This window comes from Lynx rufus, unplaced genomic scaffold, assembly GCF_022079265.1.
Source record: "Lynx rufus isolate CCGP_SWC_20201006 ecotype Redwood Valley unplaced genomic scaffold, mLynRuf1.p SCAF_1, whole genome shotgun sequence".
Lineage (NCBI taxonomy): Eukaryota > Metazoa > Chordata > Mammalia > Carnivora > Felidae > Lynx > Lynx rufus.
The window spans coordinates 4462647-4480150 of record NW_025814823.1 but is presented as its reverse complement, the minus strand read 5'-3'; the positions used below and the strand labels follow the sequence as shown (position 1 = coordinate 4480150).

General features: G+C 52.3%; 1 protein-coding gene across 6 annotated transcripts in view; it reads left to right on the top strand.

Annotated features, from left to right (window-relative positions):
* Positions 1–17504, top strand: part of SPATA13 (spermatogenesis associated 13) — an 83658-nt gene that overhangs the window by 54503 nt on the left and 11651 nt on the right. For all 6 annotated transcript variants that reach the window (XM_047077821.1, XM_047077812.1, XM_047077828.1 and 3 more), the window contains 5 exons: positions 8760–8896; positions 10040–10219; positions 10817–11002; positions 12918–13097; positions 15244–15476. In XM_047077821.1, the coding sequence (XP_046933777.1) occupies positions 8760–8896; positions 10040–10219; positions 10817–11002; positions 12918–13097; positions 15244–15476 (916 nt within the window). The remainder of the gene's footprint in view (positions 1–8759; positions 8897–10039; positions 10220–10816; positions 11003–12917; positions 13098–15243; positions 15477–17504) is intronic.

The window sequence follows — 17504 nt, the reverse complement described above, 5'->3', positions numbered from 1 at the left end:
CTGCAGTCAGTCCGGTTTGGTGAGGGGAAATCCTCACGGAGCAGCCGCACGGGCAGGAAGAGGGACGCCCGGTAGGTACTCCGTGTTGGGAGTCAGGACATCGTGACGACAGCTAACGTGAGAATGACTCCATGCCACGTGCCTCATTGTGAAGCCCGCTCGTTCGTTCTTCCCTTCCTTTTATTTGACAAAACCCTTCACCTGCTCCCCGCCATCTGCCCTCCCCACGAACCCGTGAGACACAAGAGGGGTGCCATTTTTCTCAGTTGCAGAAGAGAAAGCGAAGACTCAGAGAGCTCAGGGCCTTTTTCTGTGTGGTCTTGCTGGACCCGAACCAAGGTCTTTGGACTCCCAGACCAATTTGCAATCCATCACTCTGCTCAAAAGCCCTTAAACACGTAAAAGTAAGCCAAGTGGGAGCAGACATGTTGTGGGTCCCGACAAACGCTCCTACCAGGACACAGGCCTGTTTTCTGTGTGTGTAAATCAGACTCCTGTGGGAAATCCTTATCCTTTGGTACATGTTACAAAGTAAAGTTTTCCATTGTTGGTGATGTGTGATATTTCCCGTCATGACAAATTCACCTTTGGAGTCGGTGGCCAGGTTTCGTCCCTTCACCAGCGTAAAGTCTGAGTTCAGACAGAGGAATGTTTTCCTGAGGAATGTGGAAGCTGTTTATTGTTGGCCTTTTTTCGAAAAAATCTTATGTCATCCCTAATTGTATCGTCTCTAATTGTATTTGCGACGGTCCTGCTGACTTAAAAGTAGTCTCTGCTCTATGACTACGTGGCTCCGTCCGGTTGTTCCTGAAGCTGCCTCTGGCCAGGCTGCAAATGTGGCCCGGGGATTTTTCCTCAGGCAGCTGCTGCAGCCTGGAGAGGTGACCAGTTCCTTCAGGAAGTAAGCAGGCGTTTGGAGGGGAGAGAATTCAGAGCTGAATCCGAAGATCTGACTGTATAAGCGGGGCCACAGGAAGGAGGGGGCCCACGTGCAGTGCCTCCAGAAGGATGCTGACGATTCAACAAGAACGTTAAAAAATCATTTTATGCAGGTTTAGAATATTTACATATATTTACTCTACGGAAAGAGGCGTGTGGCTGTTTCGGAATTGGCCCTGGCCAGAGGTATGTGCCAAAACTCTGTATGCAGAGCTTTTAGGTGATAAAGGAGGTTCTCCTTCGGTTTGACCACACCTGTAAGAAGTGCTATGGAATGAGAACACCCCGTCTCTGCTCTCGTATTATATCTAGGGCTTTGGGGTTTTAAATGATTTTTTAAATGTTTATTTATTTTGAGAAGGAGAGAGAACCTGAGCAGGGCGGGGCAGAGAGAGAGAGAGAGAGAGAGAGAGAGAGAGAGAGAGAGAGAGAATCCCAAGCAGGCTCCTTGCTGTCAGCACAGAACCCAACACAGGGCTCGAACCCACGAACCGTGAGATCATACCTGAGCGGAAACCCAGAGCCGGACACTGAAGCGATGGAGCCACCCAGGCGCCCCGTGGGCTTTGGGGTTTTAAAAGCGATTTTCATTCTCAACAGTCTTTGCTGTGTGCTTACAAGATTGTTTTCAAAAAATGGCTTTTCCACACCTATATATTCAACAGAAGAGATACATTTGGCAAGGATGTGGGGCAACTGGAACCCCGTGCACTGTTGTTGAGAATACACAGTGGTACAGCCACTATGGAAAACAGGATGGAAGTTCCGAAAAAGGTTAAAATGGAATTACCGCCTAACCCAGCGATCCCACTTCTGGGTATATATCCAAAAGAAGTCAAAGCAGTATCTCAAAGAGACATTTGCATACCCACGCTCATTGCAGCATTACTTACAAGAGCCAAGAGCTGGGAGCAACCCAAGTGTCCCTCAGTAGGTGCACGGGTGTAGAAAACACAGTGTATGTGTACAATGGAATATTGTTCCACCTTCAAAAGGAAGGAAGTTCTGATACGTTCCGCTACACGGATGAACCGTGTGGACATTGTGCTAAGTGAAATTAAGCAAGTTACAAAAGGGCCAATAGTGTATGACTCCACTTACAATGAAGTATCTAAAGTAGTCCAAATCAAAGAAACAGAAAGTGGGAAGGTGGCTGCCAAGGAAGGGGGGAGAATCCGTTATTAGTGGGTATAAGGTTGCGGTTTTGCAAGATGAAAAAGTTCTGGAGATCTGTTTACAACAATGTGAATACACTTAATAATATTGAACTGTACCCTTAAAAATGGCCAAGATGGCTAATTTAATGGTACGTGGTTTCTTACCACAATAGAAAGCGAGAAAGGAAGACACTGAATGTACTCTTATTACTAGAACATATTTATTTCTCCTAATGGTGCTGAGGTACATGTTGAGAATTTATAGCAGCTCCACATCATGCAAAATTCCCCTAAATAGGCAGCCATGATGACTAACCTTCATCTGTAGTTGAAGATTTTGAAGGCGGTGAGTTGAATGAGACCACGTTCACTTGGTGAGGAGGTGCTCCCGCAGCGTGAAGAAACCTGCGGTCCACTTGGGCGGTGGCGCAGACCTGTCTGTGTTTGGTGCACAGTGAGAGACGAGGTGGCTTATGCAGAGTGGGGCCAGATCACGGGAGAGTTTTGCCAGCATGCAGTTGTTAAGTCCTGTGTGGTTTCTAGTGAACGTGATGAAACCAGTGCTTCCAGAAGTCTACCTTGGGTGAGTCATGGGAATAAAAGGCACAGCATGAGGAATATCGTGATGCTGTGATAGTGCTGTGTGGGAGCAGATGGTAGCTACACGTGCGAGCACAGCGCAGTGTGGTCGAATGGCTGTTGCACACCTCGCACTTAAGTAACATCGTGTGTCGACTATACTTAAAGAAAGAGGGGCGCCTTGGTGGCTCAGTCGGTTAAGCATCCAACTTTGGCTCGGATCACGATCTCACCGTTTGTGAGTTCGAGCCCCACATCGGGCTCTGTGCAGACAGCTCAGAGCCTGGAGCCTCCCGTGGATTCTGTGCCTCCCTCTCTGTCTGCTCCTCCTGTGGTCATGCTCTGTCTCTCAAAAAATAAATAAAACATTAAAGACAGAAAGAGAGAGAGAAGGGAGGGAGGGAGGGAGGGAGGAAGGAAGGAAGGAAGGAAGGAAGGAAGGAAGGAAAAGGTACCAACAAAAAAAGAAGTTGTTCTTGGAAGTGATACATAGGATGGCTGGTGGGGATGGAAATCAGGAAGCCCAGCGTGTGTACCCTGCTTCGGACCCGACTCCGGGTAGCCCAGTTAAATAGTTAAAAGTTCTTGGAACCTTAGTTTACTCGTCAGCAAATTGCAGTTCGGATAAACAATTTTTGAGTGCCTTTTCTCTGCCAGGTATTACACTAGGTGCCAGGGATACAAAAATAGACTCTGTCCCTTCCCTAAGGGAAGTTAGGGTCTCCAAAGGGAAACACGCATGTAAATACAGTACGTGTGCACAGATACAGCATCGAACTGTAGGACTAAAATCCCTCCCATCTGGACAGCAGACATTGAAAAATCCATCTCCATAAGATGTGCGTAAACAGGAGTCATCGACTTAGAAGGGACTTGCGGGTCAGGAAAGGAAAAGGATAAAACAAAATCAGATCATTGCAGACCCAGGTGGGGACTGGGATCAGGAGTGGGAAGAAAAGGTAGTCACGAGGAGCAGGGGCTGGGTGAACCTTGCCATGCTCCAGAATGATTTAGAAGTACTAAAATTGGGGTTGGAAGCCATTTTTACTATCTGTCCAGTATTTTTGTCTCGTCACTGATAACAGAGGTAGTCCTGGCAGGGTTGGTAACACCAGTGAGTGGGAGCTGATGACGTTGGCTTGGTCTCCACTGCGCACGCCATGTCGTATTGGGACTTGAGTTCGCTTGTCTGGAAGTTGGGGAGATTAGTACCTGCCACACAGCATCGCCATGAGGATTGTATGAGCTGAGTCCCGCCAAGCAATAACCCTGTGCCTGGCCTCACGTCGTGAGGCCGAGGCAAAGAACCTGGTAACTTCTGTGCTACTTTTCAGTTTACAGAAGGCTTTCCTACATCACCATTTCACTTGAGGCTCACAGCAAGGGAATAACAGCAACTTGTTGAGGATTGACAAACGACCCTGTGAGATGGGTATTACTGTCTTTCTCTGACCGTTTGGGTGGGTGGAAAAAATGAGAAAGAAACTTTACCAAGGACTCGAAACTATTAAAAAAGAAACCAAATCATTTTTATGCAGCACTGTTACTTGAAGCCAAGTCTGTCTGACCCAAAGGCCTGCTCTTAGACTGTATGTTGGTGTATTTCCATCCATCCATCCGTCTGTCCGTCCATCCATCCAGCGAATACTTAGTGAGTGCCTGTGTGTGCCAGGCAGTGGTCCAGATACCAGAAATACAGTTAAGAACAAAGCAGACGAGATCACTGCCTTCACGTAGCTTACGTTTTAGTTGGAGACACAGACAGCAGACAAAGCGTGTTAGATGGTGAGAAGTGCCGTGCAGAAAAGGGAATCGGGAAAGCAGATCGGGGCTGGAGAGAGTGGAGGTTCTGAGTGCGCCGGTCAGGGAAGGACTTGCCTGAGTGCTTGCGTGAGGATGCCAGGTGCAGGGAACAGCACGCCCCGAGGAGGGAGACCCGGGCTACGAAGCGGGCAGCCAGCAGAGCCACAGCCGGTGACAGGGCTGGGAGGCGCAGAGTGCGTTCGGGGCAGGAGGCCGTCTTCGGGGACTTGGGCTTTCCCCCGACGGCTTGGAGCAGCGGAGCGACAGGATGGTTGTGGCTTCTTTGGTGAGAATCCTGGCACGTGGCGAGGGGCTGCTGGAGTGAGCTCGCGGGAGAGCAGTGGGAACTGAGCAGGTTCTGGATGCTTTCGGAAGCGAGAGTCGGGGTTTGCCGAGGAGCTGGACGGGGGACGTGTGAGGCAGAAGAGCAAGAACGCCTCTGGAGACATGCCGTGTAAAAACTTACTCCCGTTGTACGGATGAGAAAACTGAGGTTGGAAGAGGGTAAACGAGTGGCTCAAAGGTCATTGAGCTCGACGGTTAGTAAAGCTAGGACCTTCATTTGCCCAGATGTTTTCGCTCCACACCCCTTAGGCTTTCCCTCCTGCCCCAGGCCTCCTGGCATACCCCACTTACCCCTGGAAGTCTGAGTCAGCTGACCCCAGTGCCTAGCACCATCTTGTTTCCACAGTGATTAGTAAACACCAACCCATGCTGGTGACACTGTCACTGTTGAAATCTTTCTCATGGTGCCCCTCAGTCAGGATGGTGTTCTGAGTGTTTGCGATCATTCAGTGGATGAAGGTCCTTACCTGTGTCCAGACCACTTTATCCCGCTACCTCTTGGGGAAGTTCAGCATTCTTTCGACGGGATCCCTTTCTCACTAGACTCCTGTAAATTGTGCATTTGTACGTAACCACCATTGGCCTTTGTTGTTGCTTTTTCCCCCTCTTACTGATTTTCATGGCAATAGCCAGATCAGACGGTAAGAATTCTCCCCGGTAAACCTTCTTGAGTGGGTCTTTGAGGGGAAGAGTGTCGTTTTCAGGGCTTTGCCGTGGGCAGGAGGCCCAGGCACCTTTATTTTACTGTATCTCACTCCTTTTGGCTCAGGAGCCACGGCCGAAATGTGACCGGGAGAGATGCCGTTGGTGCCAGGCTGTGGCGGGTCAGTGTTCGCTGAAGTCTGCAGCTCCTGCCGCTTTGGCCCCCTTGAAGACCGAGGGCTCGCACGTACCTTCCTTCCTTACCAGGGGCATTAGAGCATTTCAGCCGTTGCCGAAGGTAGTTGTTGGGCGTCATGGTCTGGCGGCTGCTCCCAGGACTCCGGGTAGAGGCGGCTTGGAGCTTTAGTGTGGTTTTCTGTAGTCTAATGAGAAAGACTCACGTGTGTGCAGAAGGTTTATGTTTGCTTCCTTAAGACTTTCTCCCTCCACCCACCCCCCCAAATACACACACCGGGAAAGTGCCCTAGACCCGGTGACCCCAGGTCGTCTGCCCGCAAGCCCTCTGACCACCGCCTGGGATGCACAAGTCACCACGCGGCATCCAGATCCCCACCCTCACCCCGGCACCACCAGCATTGCACTCCAGAGAGAAGCGCCGGGGACAGAAGGTCCTGCTGTGTGGCGTGGCCGCCCGCTGGGACGGACGCCGCCCCGCACGCCCCTCACCTGGGTCAGCCGGGCGGCCAGCTAGGGGTCCGCCGGGCTTCTGGACTTGGTGGGCGGGTCCAGGGACGCTCCGCCCCTGCACCCGTTCGCCGTCGAGGCCGCTCACTCGCACGTCCCCCCTCTCGGATACAGGCCGCCGCCGCGTCGCCCGAACCGGGCTGAGCATGGGGACAGGGAGGGGAGCGGAGTGGGAGAGGGTGGTCGGCGCCCGGCACCCCCGGCCTCAGAGCCCCGACTCGCCGCAGAGTCGCCCTGTCGTTCCGAGCCCCCGCCCTGCCACCCGGTGCGCTGCCCCGGGCGTGGGGAGGCCACGTCCCGCCCGCTGTCCTGGCGGGACAGAGAGAGGCCGCCCCGTGGCCGCGAGTCACCAGGCACCCGCTGCCGTAAAAGTAAGCCGAGCGGGGCTCGAAGAAGGGGGGACTGCAGCTGGGCCGTGGGGGCTGCCGCGTTCCGAGGGGGCACCCCAGGCCGTGAGAAGGCAGCCGTAAAGCACGGCCCCCGTGGAGACCCGGCCTGTCGGGCGTCGCGGAGAGGCGCGGCGTCCCGCACCCGGGCGAGGGGGTGGGCGTCGAGGGAGGAGGGGCCGCTCGCCCTCCGTCGTGCCCCCGTCTGCTCCCTGCTCCCTGAGCCTCCCCGGTTTCCTTCACTTGGCCTGAATCCGTCGTCGTGATCGCGGGCCCGTGTGTGCCCGGAGAGGAGAGCTTCAGACCCCAGCGCGCGAGGTGTGCCCCGGGGCCAACTTCCGCAGTGTGGCTCGGCGCCCGTCGTTGCCAGTCGTTCTCCATAGTTATCGTGGGTTTAGGGTAAGAATTCGAGGCTCTGTTCCCAAGGTGTGTTTCCGCCAAAAAGTCGTTCACCGCGACAGCGTGGCCGAGGTGGCGGGAGGGAAGCGTGGGGCCTGGTGTGCTGCGCTCGGGCCGTGGCCGCGGCCGGGTGGTCTGGGGAGCCCCGGAAGTGCCGCGGGGCGGTGGGAGGCGACGCCAGTCGGCAGACTTAGCACAAAACACGGAACGGGAGCTATCTCATTAAAAAACAGACAGACAAACGGTTGCTTGGAGAGAAGACCTGCCCCCGGAGGGTAGTTACCGGAAACCCAGACTCGCCAGTCCCTGGACGAGGCCAGAGCAGACGGCGCGCTCCCACCGCCGTCCCGAACCGGCCTTCGTCCTTCGCACCACGCTGGCTTCTCGGACTCTGCCTCTTGGTACTTCCGCCGGTAACGGTAACGGGGGATCCTCCAGATCATCGCGGACTTCATCCTCTCTGTGGCTCCGTCGTCGTCGTCGGCTCAGCCTCCGCAGACCACACCCTTCGTGGCCCTTCCCCGTGCGGGTCCCCTGGTGCGGCCGCTCCGCCCCGCTGTCTCCAGCCCGCCCACCGTCTCCCCGCGGGTGTCCCGGCCCCGCCTCCGCCCCGGCCCCTCCCTCCGCCAGTGTCGCCAAGCGTCGTCGTCCGGCCAGGCTCCGGCCTCGCGCGCCGCCGTCCCGCGAAACCCTCCCCTGGTGAGGCCCGACCGGGAATCAAGGACGCTGGGCACTTGACACGCGTCCCCTCACCTCATTCTCCAGAAAGAAGAAACGCTTTGTACAGCTGGGGGAGGTGAAGCTCAAGGACTAAGTGGCCGGCTCCCGTGCCCGCGGAGGGGCAGGGCTGCGATTCAGACCGGACCGAAGGACTCGGAAACCTGTTCTCCGCCTGTGGTGTCGGGGCCTCCCTTCGACCCCTGTCCCTTCCTTTCTCACAACCCTGAAGGAGCCACCCCCTGCCTACCGTAGCACTCGAAGCTCCCCCTCCCTTACTTTTCCAGTCTCTTCTGTCGGGGGGACTGGTGTCCGTGTACCACGTGCTTCAGATCGAGCCACGTTTTGCTCTCCGTCAAGAGCCACCTTGAAGAGCCGGCTGCTGCTTGCGCAGGTCTTTCCCGTTCTCGTCACAAGGAACGTTCTCTCTCTACGATTCCCTCTGCTGGATGACAGATTAATTAGCCACCAGGAGACTACGTCACTGCCCCGGGGCGGGGGGGGGGGGGGGGGTGGGTTCTGAATGCCAAGGTGGGCGGTCCCAAGCGCTATACCCGTCCTTAAAAGGTCTTTCTCTCTTTTTTGGCAAAGGTGCGGTACCTAATTCCTCACTCCGATATTATGAGTTCGAGCCCTTTCACGTTGTAGGCACTTGGAGAGAATGACTGCGGGTCTCCACTTAGGACGCCATCAACACCTTTTGATTTTAGTAGCACCACTGCCTTGCAGGTGAAAGACAGAGGCAGAACACTTTATTGATATTTTTTAGGTCTCCTTTGGAGCACAAGTTGCCAGCCAGATGACACCGGTTCACTCACCATCCTCACCCGCAAAGTAATGCCGTGTGTGAGCGTTGGCGGTGCCCTCTGAGCCGTTCTCATCCCCACTTCCCGTAACCCTCGACCGCAGCTCTTACTTAGCACGGCGTCTACTTGGGGATTAATAGATCTATACACATCTTATCATGATTTCTCTTTCTGGGGAAGACGGAAATGATTACTTCCCCTTGGGAGTACTGTTCTCAGAGGTCATTTAGTTTGCCTTCGCCGTGTTTTTTAAACCGTAAACCATGCCATTTCTTTCTCAGTCTCTTCAGATGGAGGTACTGAGTCCTCTGCCTTAGTGGATGACAACGGCAGCGAGGAGGATTACAGCTATGAAGACATCTGTCAGGCCAACCCCAGATACCTCCAGCCGGGCGGGGAACAGCTGGCCATCAACGAGGTACTGGAATCACACACAACAATGGCGGGTCTTGGAGACCCGACTCTCAGGGTACACGGTCACTTCAGACTTGGCCCTCTTGATTCTTTCTCGCTAAACCTATTCCCAAACCTAGAACTCTGATTTCGTGGCATTTTCAAAGACAACATATGTGACTAAGTTTTCTAGATAACCAAAGCTCTCACGTTGCTCTAAGTCATAAGGGCGGCAGTCATTAGTGTTTGGATAGTGCTGTTCAGAAATGCTCTTCCTTACGTTATCCCGGAAAGATCTCACAGCCGATCGCAGAGGTAGATGTTATAATTACTACCCATATTTTAATACACACTCAGAGACTAAAAGGCCGCAACACTTGCTAGCAAATGGCAGACCTGAAATTAGCCACGTATTTCTTACTACACATTTGGTGTTCTTTCCACCACTGGGCATCTGCAGCTCCTTTTATGGAACTCTTTCTAGAAGACACCCCTGGCTTTTGGAGTTGTTGACCAGAGTGCATGGAATGTCGCTTCTCAATGAGTTAGCGTCTCCATTAGTAATACCGGTTGTTGCTGTAGAAGATGACAGTGTCCCTGGGAGCTGAGAGGACCCACAGCCACCTGCCCCTGTGGCCGACTAACAGATGAGCTGTGTCTGTTCCTGGCTTTTTAAATTAGCTGTTAAATATCTGGAGACCACGCTGTGTCCTCTTTAATTGTAGTAGACTATCAAGTTAGATTAAGAGTTTATTCAGACCATGAATGAAGTATGGAGAGTAATCTCTAGGTGAACCTGTGAGTGTCTTACTATAATGTATATACATAACCATTGGAGGCTTGGTTCTGTGTTATCTAGTTTGCTCAGAAACAGATAATTGCTTGGGGGCTGAAAATTCCATAATTCATATTTGTTAGATAACTGATGTACAGATAAGTGAGCCGTTTTAATACTTCCTTGGGGAAAAAAAATAGATACAGGGTTTCCTTTAGGAACATATGAGAGACACCCACCTGATTTTCCCTGATAAGGAAACTCATTTTGTACAACACTCAAGCACTAAGGACTGACCTGGAGCCAGCAGTATGTACAGAGAAGCAGCGGAAGATGTCTGTGTCCCCTCATCTGCCCGCCGCAGTTTGCGCTAAGCACGTGTCCCCATTGCAGCTGATCAGCGATGGCAGTGTGGTCTGCGCAGAGGCCCTATGGGACCACGTGACCATGGACGACCAGGAACTGGGCTTCAAGGCAGGAGATGTCATCCAGGTTCTGGAAGCCTCTAACAAGGACTGGTGGTGGGGCCGGAGTGAAGACAAGGAAGCCTGGTTCCCCGCAAGCTTTGTCAGAGTAAGTGTGGCGCTTTCCCCTTCCCACAGCTGCCTGTGGGGGGCGGCAGAGCTGCGTCCAGCTCAAGCCCGCTCTCTACAGGCTCAGTTCTTTGTCGTGACGTTATTTTACTTATTTTTTAATTTTTTAAATGTTTATTTATTTTTGAGAGTGAGCGAGCGAGCGTGAGTGGGGGAGGGGCAGAGAGAGGGGGAGACAGAATCCGAAGCAGGCTCCAGGCTCCGAGCTGTCAGCACAGAGCCCGGTGTGGGGCCCGAACTCACGGACCACGAAGATCATGACCTGAGCTGCAGTCGGACACTTAACTGACTGAGCTACCCAGGCGCCCCTCTTTGTAATCATTTTAATGAAACCTTTCAGAAATTAGATGGGTTGAAGGAAAAATTTCAACCACGGTCAACTAACTGTGGCATTGCTGCCGTGGTTTGAGCCGCCGGCCCAGCCGTGGCCCTGCCAAGTACATGAAGATGTAGCCTAGGGCCAGGCTGCCTTCCTAACCAGCCGTGGAGAAGTGGAAACCTGGGGTGGGGGGGACCTTCTGCCTGCTTCTGGCGCCGCCTCCCCCCGAGTCACCTGTCACCTGTGTGTGGCCCGCAGTTGCGTGTCAATCAGGAAGAGCTGTCGGAGAATTCCAGCAGCACCCAGGGTGAGGAGCAGGAGGAGGATGCCGGCAAGAACCGCCACAGACACTTGGAGAGCAAGCACCAGATGAGGACCAATGTCATCCAGGAGATCATGAACACTGAGCGGGTGTACATCAAGCACCTCAAGGACATCTGTGAGGTAAGACCCCGGACCCCGCGGCCTCCCCCGGGTTGTCTGTGGGATATGCCCGTGTGGTTTTCTTCTGTTCCCAGTCAGACACACTTCTCTGTAGCCCTCACTTTTCCTCCCCTGTCTGTCCATGCGGCCCCTGCACGGACTGCACCCTCATGAAATACTTGTCTGCCTTGTTGAGCATCAGTGGCCCCCTGCTGTAGTCAGCTTTCTTTCCTACACTCTCAGGACTGACATCCTGAAGTTATTCAGAGCGAATGACTTTCTGCCTTTTAATTTTATTTACTTATCTATCTATTATTTATTTGAGAGAAAGAGAGAGAGAGCAAGCAGGGAGAGGGGCACAGAGAATATCTTAAGCAGGCTCTGTGCTCAGCACGGAGCCCAACGCGGGGCTCGATCTCACAACCCTGGGATCGGGACCTGGGCTGAAATCAGAGTAGGACGCTCAACCGACTGAGCCACCCAGGCGCCCCCAGAGTGAATGACTTTCAGAGGAGGCAACAGCCGTCGGGTGAAACCCACACGATTCCACAAATGTGCGTCACTATTTACGATCCCACTACATCCAATCGCTGTCTCACAGATTAGGTTCTGAGTCAGTTAGATGCAGACCAAAAAAAAAAAAAAAATTTGGTTTTATCTAGTGATTTTCAAAGCCATATTCTGCAGTGTCATGGTAACTACTGTGTGATAAATTCTGTGTCTCCCACGATCCTCTGTGTTTTTGTGGATTTTGTACGAGCATTACGCTCCACTGGTGTTGGCCCCATCTCGTTCCCGCTGGCCTGGCCCTGAATGCTGAGTGCTGCACTCTCAGTTCAGCTGTGAACATTTAGCACTAAAGACAAACGCAAGGGAGACAAGTGCCCAGTGATTGGATTAGCTGGCCAGAGAAAGACTGAGCGATGTTTAGCTTTAACCATCTGTTCCCTAGAAGTTAAGGGAGTTTTTTTAAAGTGCCATTTTAGGAAAATAAGTCATGTCTTAATAATTGTCGAGCTTTGACTTTGTGCCTTCCTTTGACCTGGATGAATTCCTACAAACACTCACCAGGCAGGTCCTACTACCCCTCCTATTACAGATGAGGAAACTGAGGCACAGAGAAAGTAAAGTGGTGGGGTTAGGATTTAAATCAGACGGGTCTGCCCTACCGCCTGTATCTTGAACCTTTACGTTGTCTTTGTATTAAAGTTCAGACCAAGTGGGCAGCGGTATGTATTTTATCATGTAGTCCGCTTAGGCTATGTTATTACATGATGCTGATTTGGGGATAATTATTACACACATTTGTGGCCTTTCCTTCCTTCCACACTAACTTCTACCCAAGCCATGGTACAACTAGGGTGTTGTACGTAGGGAATGAGTAGGGCTGTGATCGGGGCAGGCCTCGGATTAAAGATCTGCAGATCTGTGCTCTATATAGAAAGTAGGAAATGGTGGAATCCTTGGGTAAGATGTCCTTGGCTCTTTGCCATGACAGTGAGCCGGCTGCATGAGCTGTTCAGCAAGCTGTGGCATTCTGTATTTGACAGGTCTTCTCAGCTGTGAAATGAAATTAGGGATGGGAGAATGATTATCTTAAGAGTTTAGAAAAAGTATGACAGTCCCAATGTTTGAGCCCTCATGTTTGAAACCCTGCAACTTTGCTTTATGAGTATAATCTGAAAACTTTATATAGTTTCTTGCTTCCTAAATCCAACCACATGCACCTGTTGTTCTCTTTTCTTTCAAAAATATTCATAGCACACTGCAGTCGCGGAAGTGTGATTACCCCATCAGGGACCCATAGGGTAAAATAATTTTCTCTAATTAAAATCTACTCCAAGATAATGGCTTTGGGCCCAAAACACTGTATTATTCAAATAATTTCTGTGAATCTCCAAATTAATTTTTAAAAGTTTACTTCTCTGTTTCGCAGGGCTATATCCGACAGTGTCGCAAACACACGGGAATGTTCACTGTTGCGCAACTAGCCACCATTTTTGGAAACATTGAAGATATTTACAAATTCCAAAGAAAGTTCCTGAAAGACCTTGAGAAACAGTACAATAAAGAGGAACCTCATTTAAGTGAAATAGGATCCTGCTTTCTGCAACATGTATGTCACCTGTTACGTCTTATTAATCACATCCGGTCAAACAATTTTGAAATGTTTCTCCAATCTAGAAAGGAGTCCTTTTTTGTTCTGTTTTGTTTCTTGCTTTGTTTGCTGGATTAATTGCCTATGGAATGGAGATGTCAGTTGTAAATTAAGTTGCTTGGTTTATATGGTTAATCTTTACCTACATACCTCAAGATTTTAGAATCTTCCCACTTTTATGCAGTTTGGAGTTAGGGGGTTGTATTTGGAGTAATTTCTCATAGTCCCTCTCATAGTAACTATTATATGTTAATCACTCTTTTCAGGGTTTTCTTGTGTTAGCTTCTGTACTGCTATGACGTGGTAGGATTGATTATTTTACCCATTTTCCAGATGCAGAAACTAGCCCAGAGAGCAAGTGACCCAAGGTCACACGTTAGTTTTTTTTTTGATGTTTGTTTATTTTTGAAAGAGAGTGAAAGCATGAGCAGGGGAGAGGGCAGAGAGAGAGGGAGACACAGAATCCAAAGCGGCTCCGAGCGGTCAGCACAGAGCGCAACGCGGGGCTTGAACTCACAAACCACGAGATCACGACCTGAGCGGAAGTCGGACGCTCGACCGCCTGAGCCACCCAGGCGCCCCTCAAGGTCACACGTTAGTAAGGAGCAGGTGTAGGTTCAGACCGAGGTGTGCAGTTCTCAGACCCCTGCGTGGAACGCTGTAAGTACCTCAGAACAGTCTTGTGATGATGGCGTGAGCTTAATAACTGAGGATTCAGTGCCCCTGATTAATACTAACAGGTTTCAGAGGAAGGAGACTGTATTCCCAGCCCAAACGGACACAATTATGGTAACAATAATAGCAGTGACAAAGCCAGCTCCTCAGGTAGCACTTGCTGGGTACTGACCCCAGTGGCTATACAGAGGCAGCAGAACGGAAGCTGGTCCTCGGGTAGGTTGATTTTAAGTGGCTGAAGATAATGCCGTGGTGGCCACGCAGTGGGGAACATCCGCCCCACGAGTGCACTGGGTCTGTCTGGGACTTGGTGAAGGGCCTGTTTGGCCAGAGCAGAAGGTTCCAAGAGAGAAGCTTCAGAGGTCGGTGAAGGTCAGGCTGCAGGGGGCAGGGCCTGATGAAGGCGAAGCCTCTGGGCGCGGCCTTGCTGGGAGAACGGGAGAAGCCACACAAGGGACGAGGTGGTACTGGGGAGGGGTGACTGCAGTGGGCGTGTGGAAAGACAGACATGTGGGCGTGGGGATTTCTGAGAACCAGCTGACGGAACTGGTCTTGGGGCGTCAGAACTGCCTGCAGGGCGTTGAGTGTCCAAGAATTAACAGGTGGGTGGGGAAAACCTTCTAGACTTCTGGGACACGGGAGTTGAGGCGTGTCGTGCTGGGCACAGACAAGTAGGAACTGCGGGGTGGGACACCACACAGCCGTGGGCAGGGCGGGCGGCCGCGAGCGGGCAGCCTGGCCGCAGTGGCTGCGGCGGGGGGCTGTTCGGAGGTGGGGTGCGGAGGCCCTGGGAGTGTGGAAGCAGGGGCGAGCCCTCGAGCACGGATGGGGGACTGACAGGGTGCCGCTCTGGGATCCGGGAGAGAAGCGCCGGCGTCCTGAGACCTTGGTGGCAAGCAGCCTCCAAGGGAGAAGTCCGGGAGAAAGGAAGGGAGCCGGGGGGCTCACGTGTGTGGGGACCAGGCGGTGGGGCGTTAGGGGGAGGACGTGCTGTGGGGGGAGCGGGTGGTGGCTTTGAATCCCCCCCTTGTGGTCACGGTCACAAGCCTGTGTGTCAGGGAAAGTAAAGAGGACGAGGGGGAGACAGACGGGACTTGGGAACAGCGCCTGCCTTTTCCTTGGAGCAGAGCTGGGGCGGAGATGACGGTGGCAGTGGGTGCCGCTCCCCTGCGGAAGCCCCGGGCCACCGTGAGACACCCCGTCAGGGTTCGACGAGGGGGGCTTCGAGTGGGGCCAGGGCACCGAGTCCTAGAGCAGCCCCCCGCCCCCCGGGCCCCCTGCTCTGTAAGCGGCCCCTGCCTGCAGAGAAGACGCGGGCTTGCTGCATGAGAACAGGGCAGAATCGGGGTGCTCTCCGGGACGCCCCCTCGGACGGGGCCGCGCCCATCGCCAGCCCATAGCCTGACGCGGCTGTGCTTCCCCTTCCCAGCAAGAGGGCTTTGCCATCTACTCCGAGTACTGTAACAACCACCCGGGCGCCTGCGCGGAGCTGTCCCGCCTGATGAAGCAGGGCCGCTACCGACACTTCTTCGAAGCCTGCCGCCTGCTGCAGCAGATGATCGACATCGCCATCGACGGGTTCCTGCTGACGCCGGTGCAGAAGATCTGCAAGTACCCTCTGCAGCTGGCCGAGCTGCTCAAGTACACCACGCAGGAGCACAGGTGAGGGGCAGGTGCCGCCGGGGGACGCGCACCGGGGCCTGCGCACCCCGGCCCCAGGGGGGCACTCGGGGCTTCGCGGAGTGGCGGTGACGGGCTGGCTCACGCGTCCTCTTGACGCTCTCGCTGAGCGTTGGGGAAGAAGCTGTCATGTCGCTTTGAACGTTCAAGATTACTCTGAAGTCTGAACTAGGGTCATCGAAGAGGCTCCAGAATATCTGTTCCTAGAGATGCTCAACATTTAAGAATGATTCTTAAACCGTGTCATGAGCACACGGGGGTTTGTGCTGCCTGTTGGTCCTTATAACTCACGTATATCCTGCAAATGATCTTTTGTAGCTACTCAGTAGTTAATAAATAAATACATAAACCGGCGTAACTTCAGTTTCAGAAACAGTCTGCTTCCCGTCCTATGGCAACTCACCCCCAGAGCGCTATCATGTACTGCAAGGAGTACACCCATTTACAGAAGGGTGAGGACTGCCAGAGTTTAAACCCTGAAAGAGTGGGGAATCTCGAGGGTGCAGGGTAGTGTGTAGGGTCAGGTTGGAGAAGCATCCCCCCGAGGTCCCGTCTGGCTCTAAGCCCTTTCTTGCCCAGCCTGGGTGCTCACTCCGTCTCCATAATCCGTTCCACCCCGTACACCTTGCGCTTTGGAGCACGGGACTTCTCATCATGGTCACCCGAATGCTCCACTTCCTTGTCCCTAAGTTTGTCCCTAAGTTCTTCTGGGGGAGCTATCAAGTTGCTATTTAACAGCAACTCACTGTTTTCCTGCATGTACAGAATAACGCATAACCGGGCTGTGATTATTTGTGAGATCTCACCCATTGGGTGTTGGAATGGGCATGCCGTTCTGTGCCACTCCCCAAGATGTGCAGGACCCAGCTGTGCGTGGTGCCTTTAAGTGGCACCGGTTGGGTTATTGCTGTGTTTTCACCAGGCCACAACCGGAATGCCAGCTGGATACCAAGGTTTTGGGATAAAGCTTGCTATTTTAGGTAAGACTCAAACCTCATTCCTGACATCCGTGCCACTGGTACAAAGCTTTCAGTGTACCTACCTGTAGCCCTTGAAAGGATGATCTGGAAAGGTTCTAGGATGCAGAGAGGGGGACAGGATTGTACCCAGAGGAAATCTGCCTTGCCAACCCACACAGTGCTGGCTTTTCACAGCTAACGGCTGCCCGGAGAGCAATCACATTCTCCCCGGCAGTGCCTGGCCCTGCAGGGTGTGCAGGATGGAGCCATCTTTTGTCCTGTCTGTTGCCGGACTCCTGTGGAGACATGGGGCTTGCAGAAGGAATCTTTTTACAATTAGATTGGAAGGTGGAAAGAGAAAAAGAGCTGGGTTGCCAAACAATAGACCCTATAGACATGGATGTTAAAGAATCAAGATTAAAGGAATAAGAGAAAGGCATTCATTGAAAGAGAGAAGAGAGCTATATATATTTCTATTTCTATTTCTATTTCTATTTCTATTTCTATTTCTATTTCTGATGGGAAAATCAGAAAACTTGAGTGGACGCAAAATAGCAAAGTTAAGAGAGCCACACATTTAAAGAAAATGTTCAAGAATGAACACACACCACGCTGAGGAACCAGAGAAAATAGATAAGAGTAAAAAGAGACATCTTAACAGACATGGGCAAGCAGATTGGCACGTTCTCAGGTGGGAAGTGTATGTCCGGAAGTCTGTACATCATCCTTCAACAGTTGGTTTTTCTCTTCTAAGGGCATTTCTCACTGTGAGGCATTTGTGTATTTTGGCTACTACCCTCCCCCCCACCAATCCTTTTAAAGGAAATGACAGAAAGCCCATTTCCCTGTCTTCATTCAATAAAACAAAACAATTAAAAAAAAAAACAAAACCATTGCGTTCTGCCTCTTTCCTAGGATTGACAGAAAATCTTGTAGGAAAAAATATACAATAATTTTGTGCACTCTTCTTCATTGCCTGAGGCCCGGGGTGAGTGGTGGCCCCCATTATCTTGGCAGCCCCCTTGTATCTGTTTGGGTCTCCCGTTGCGCC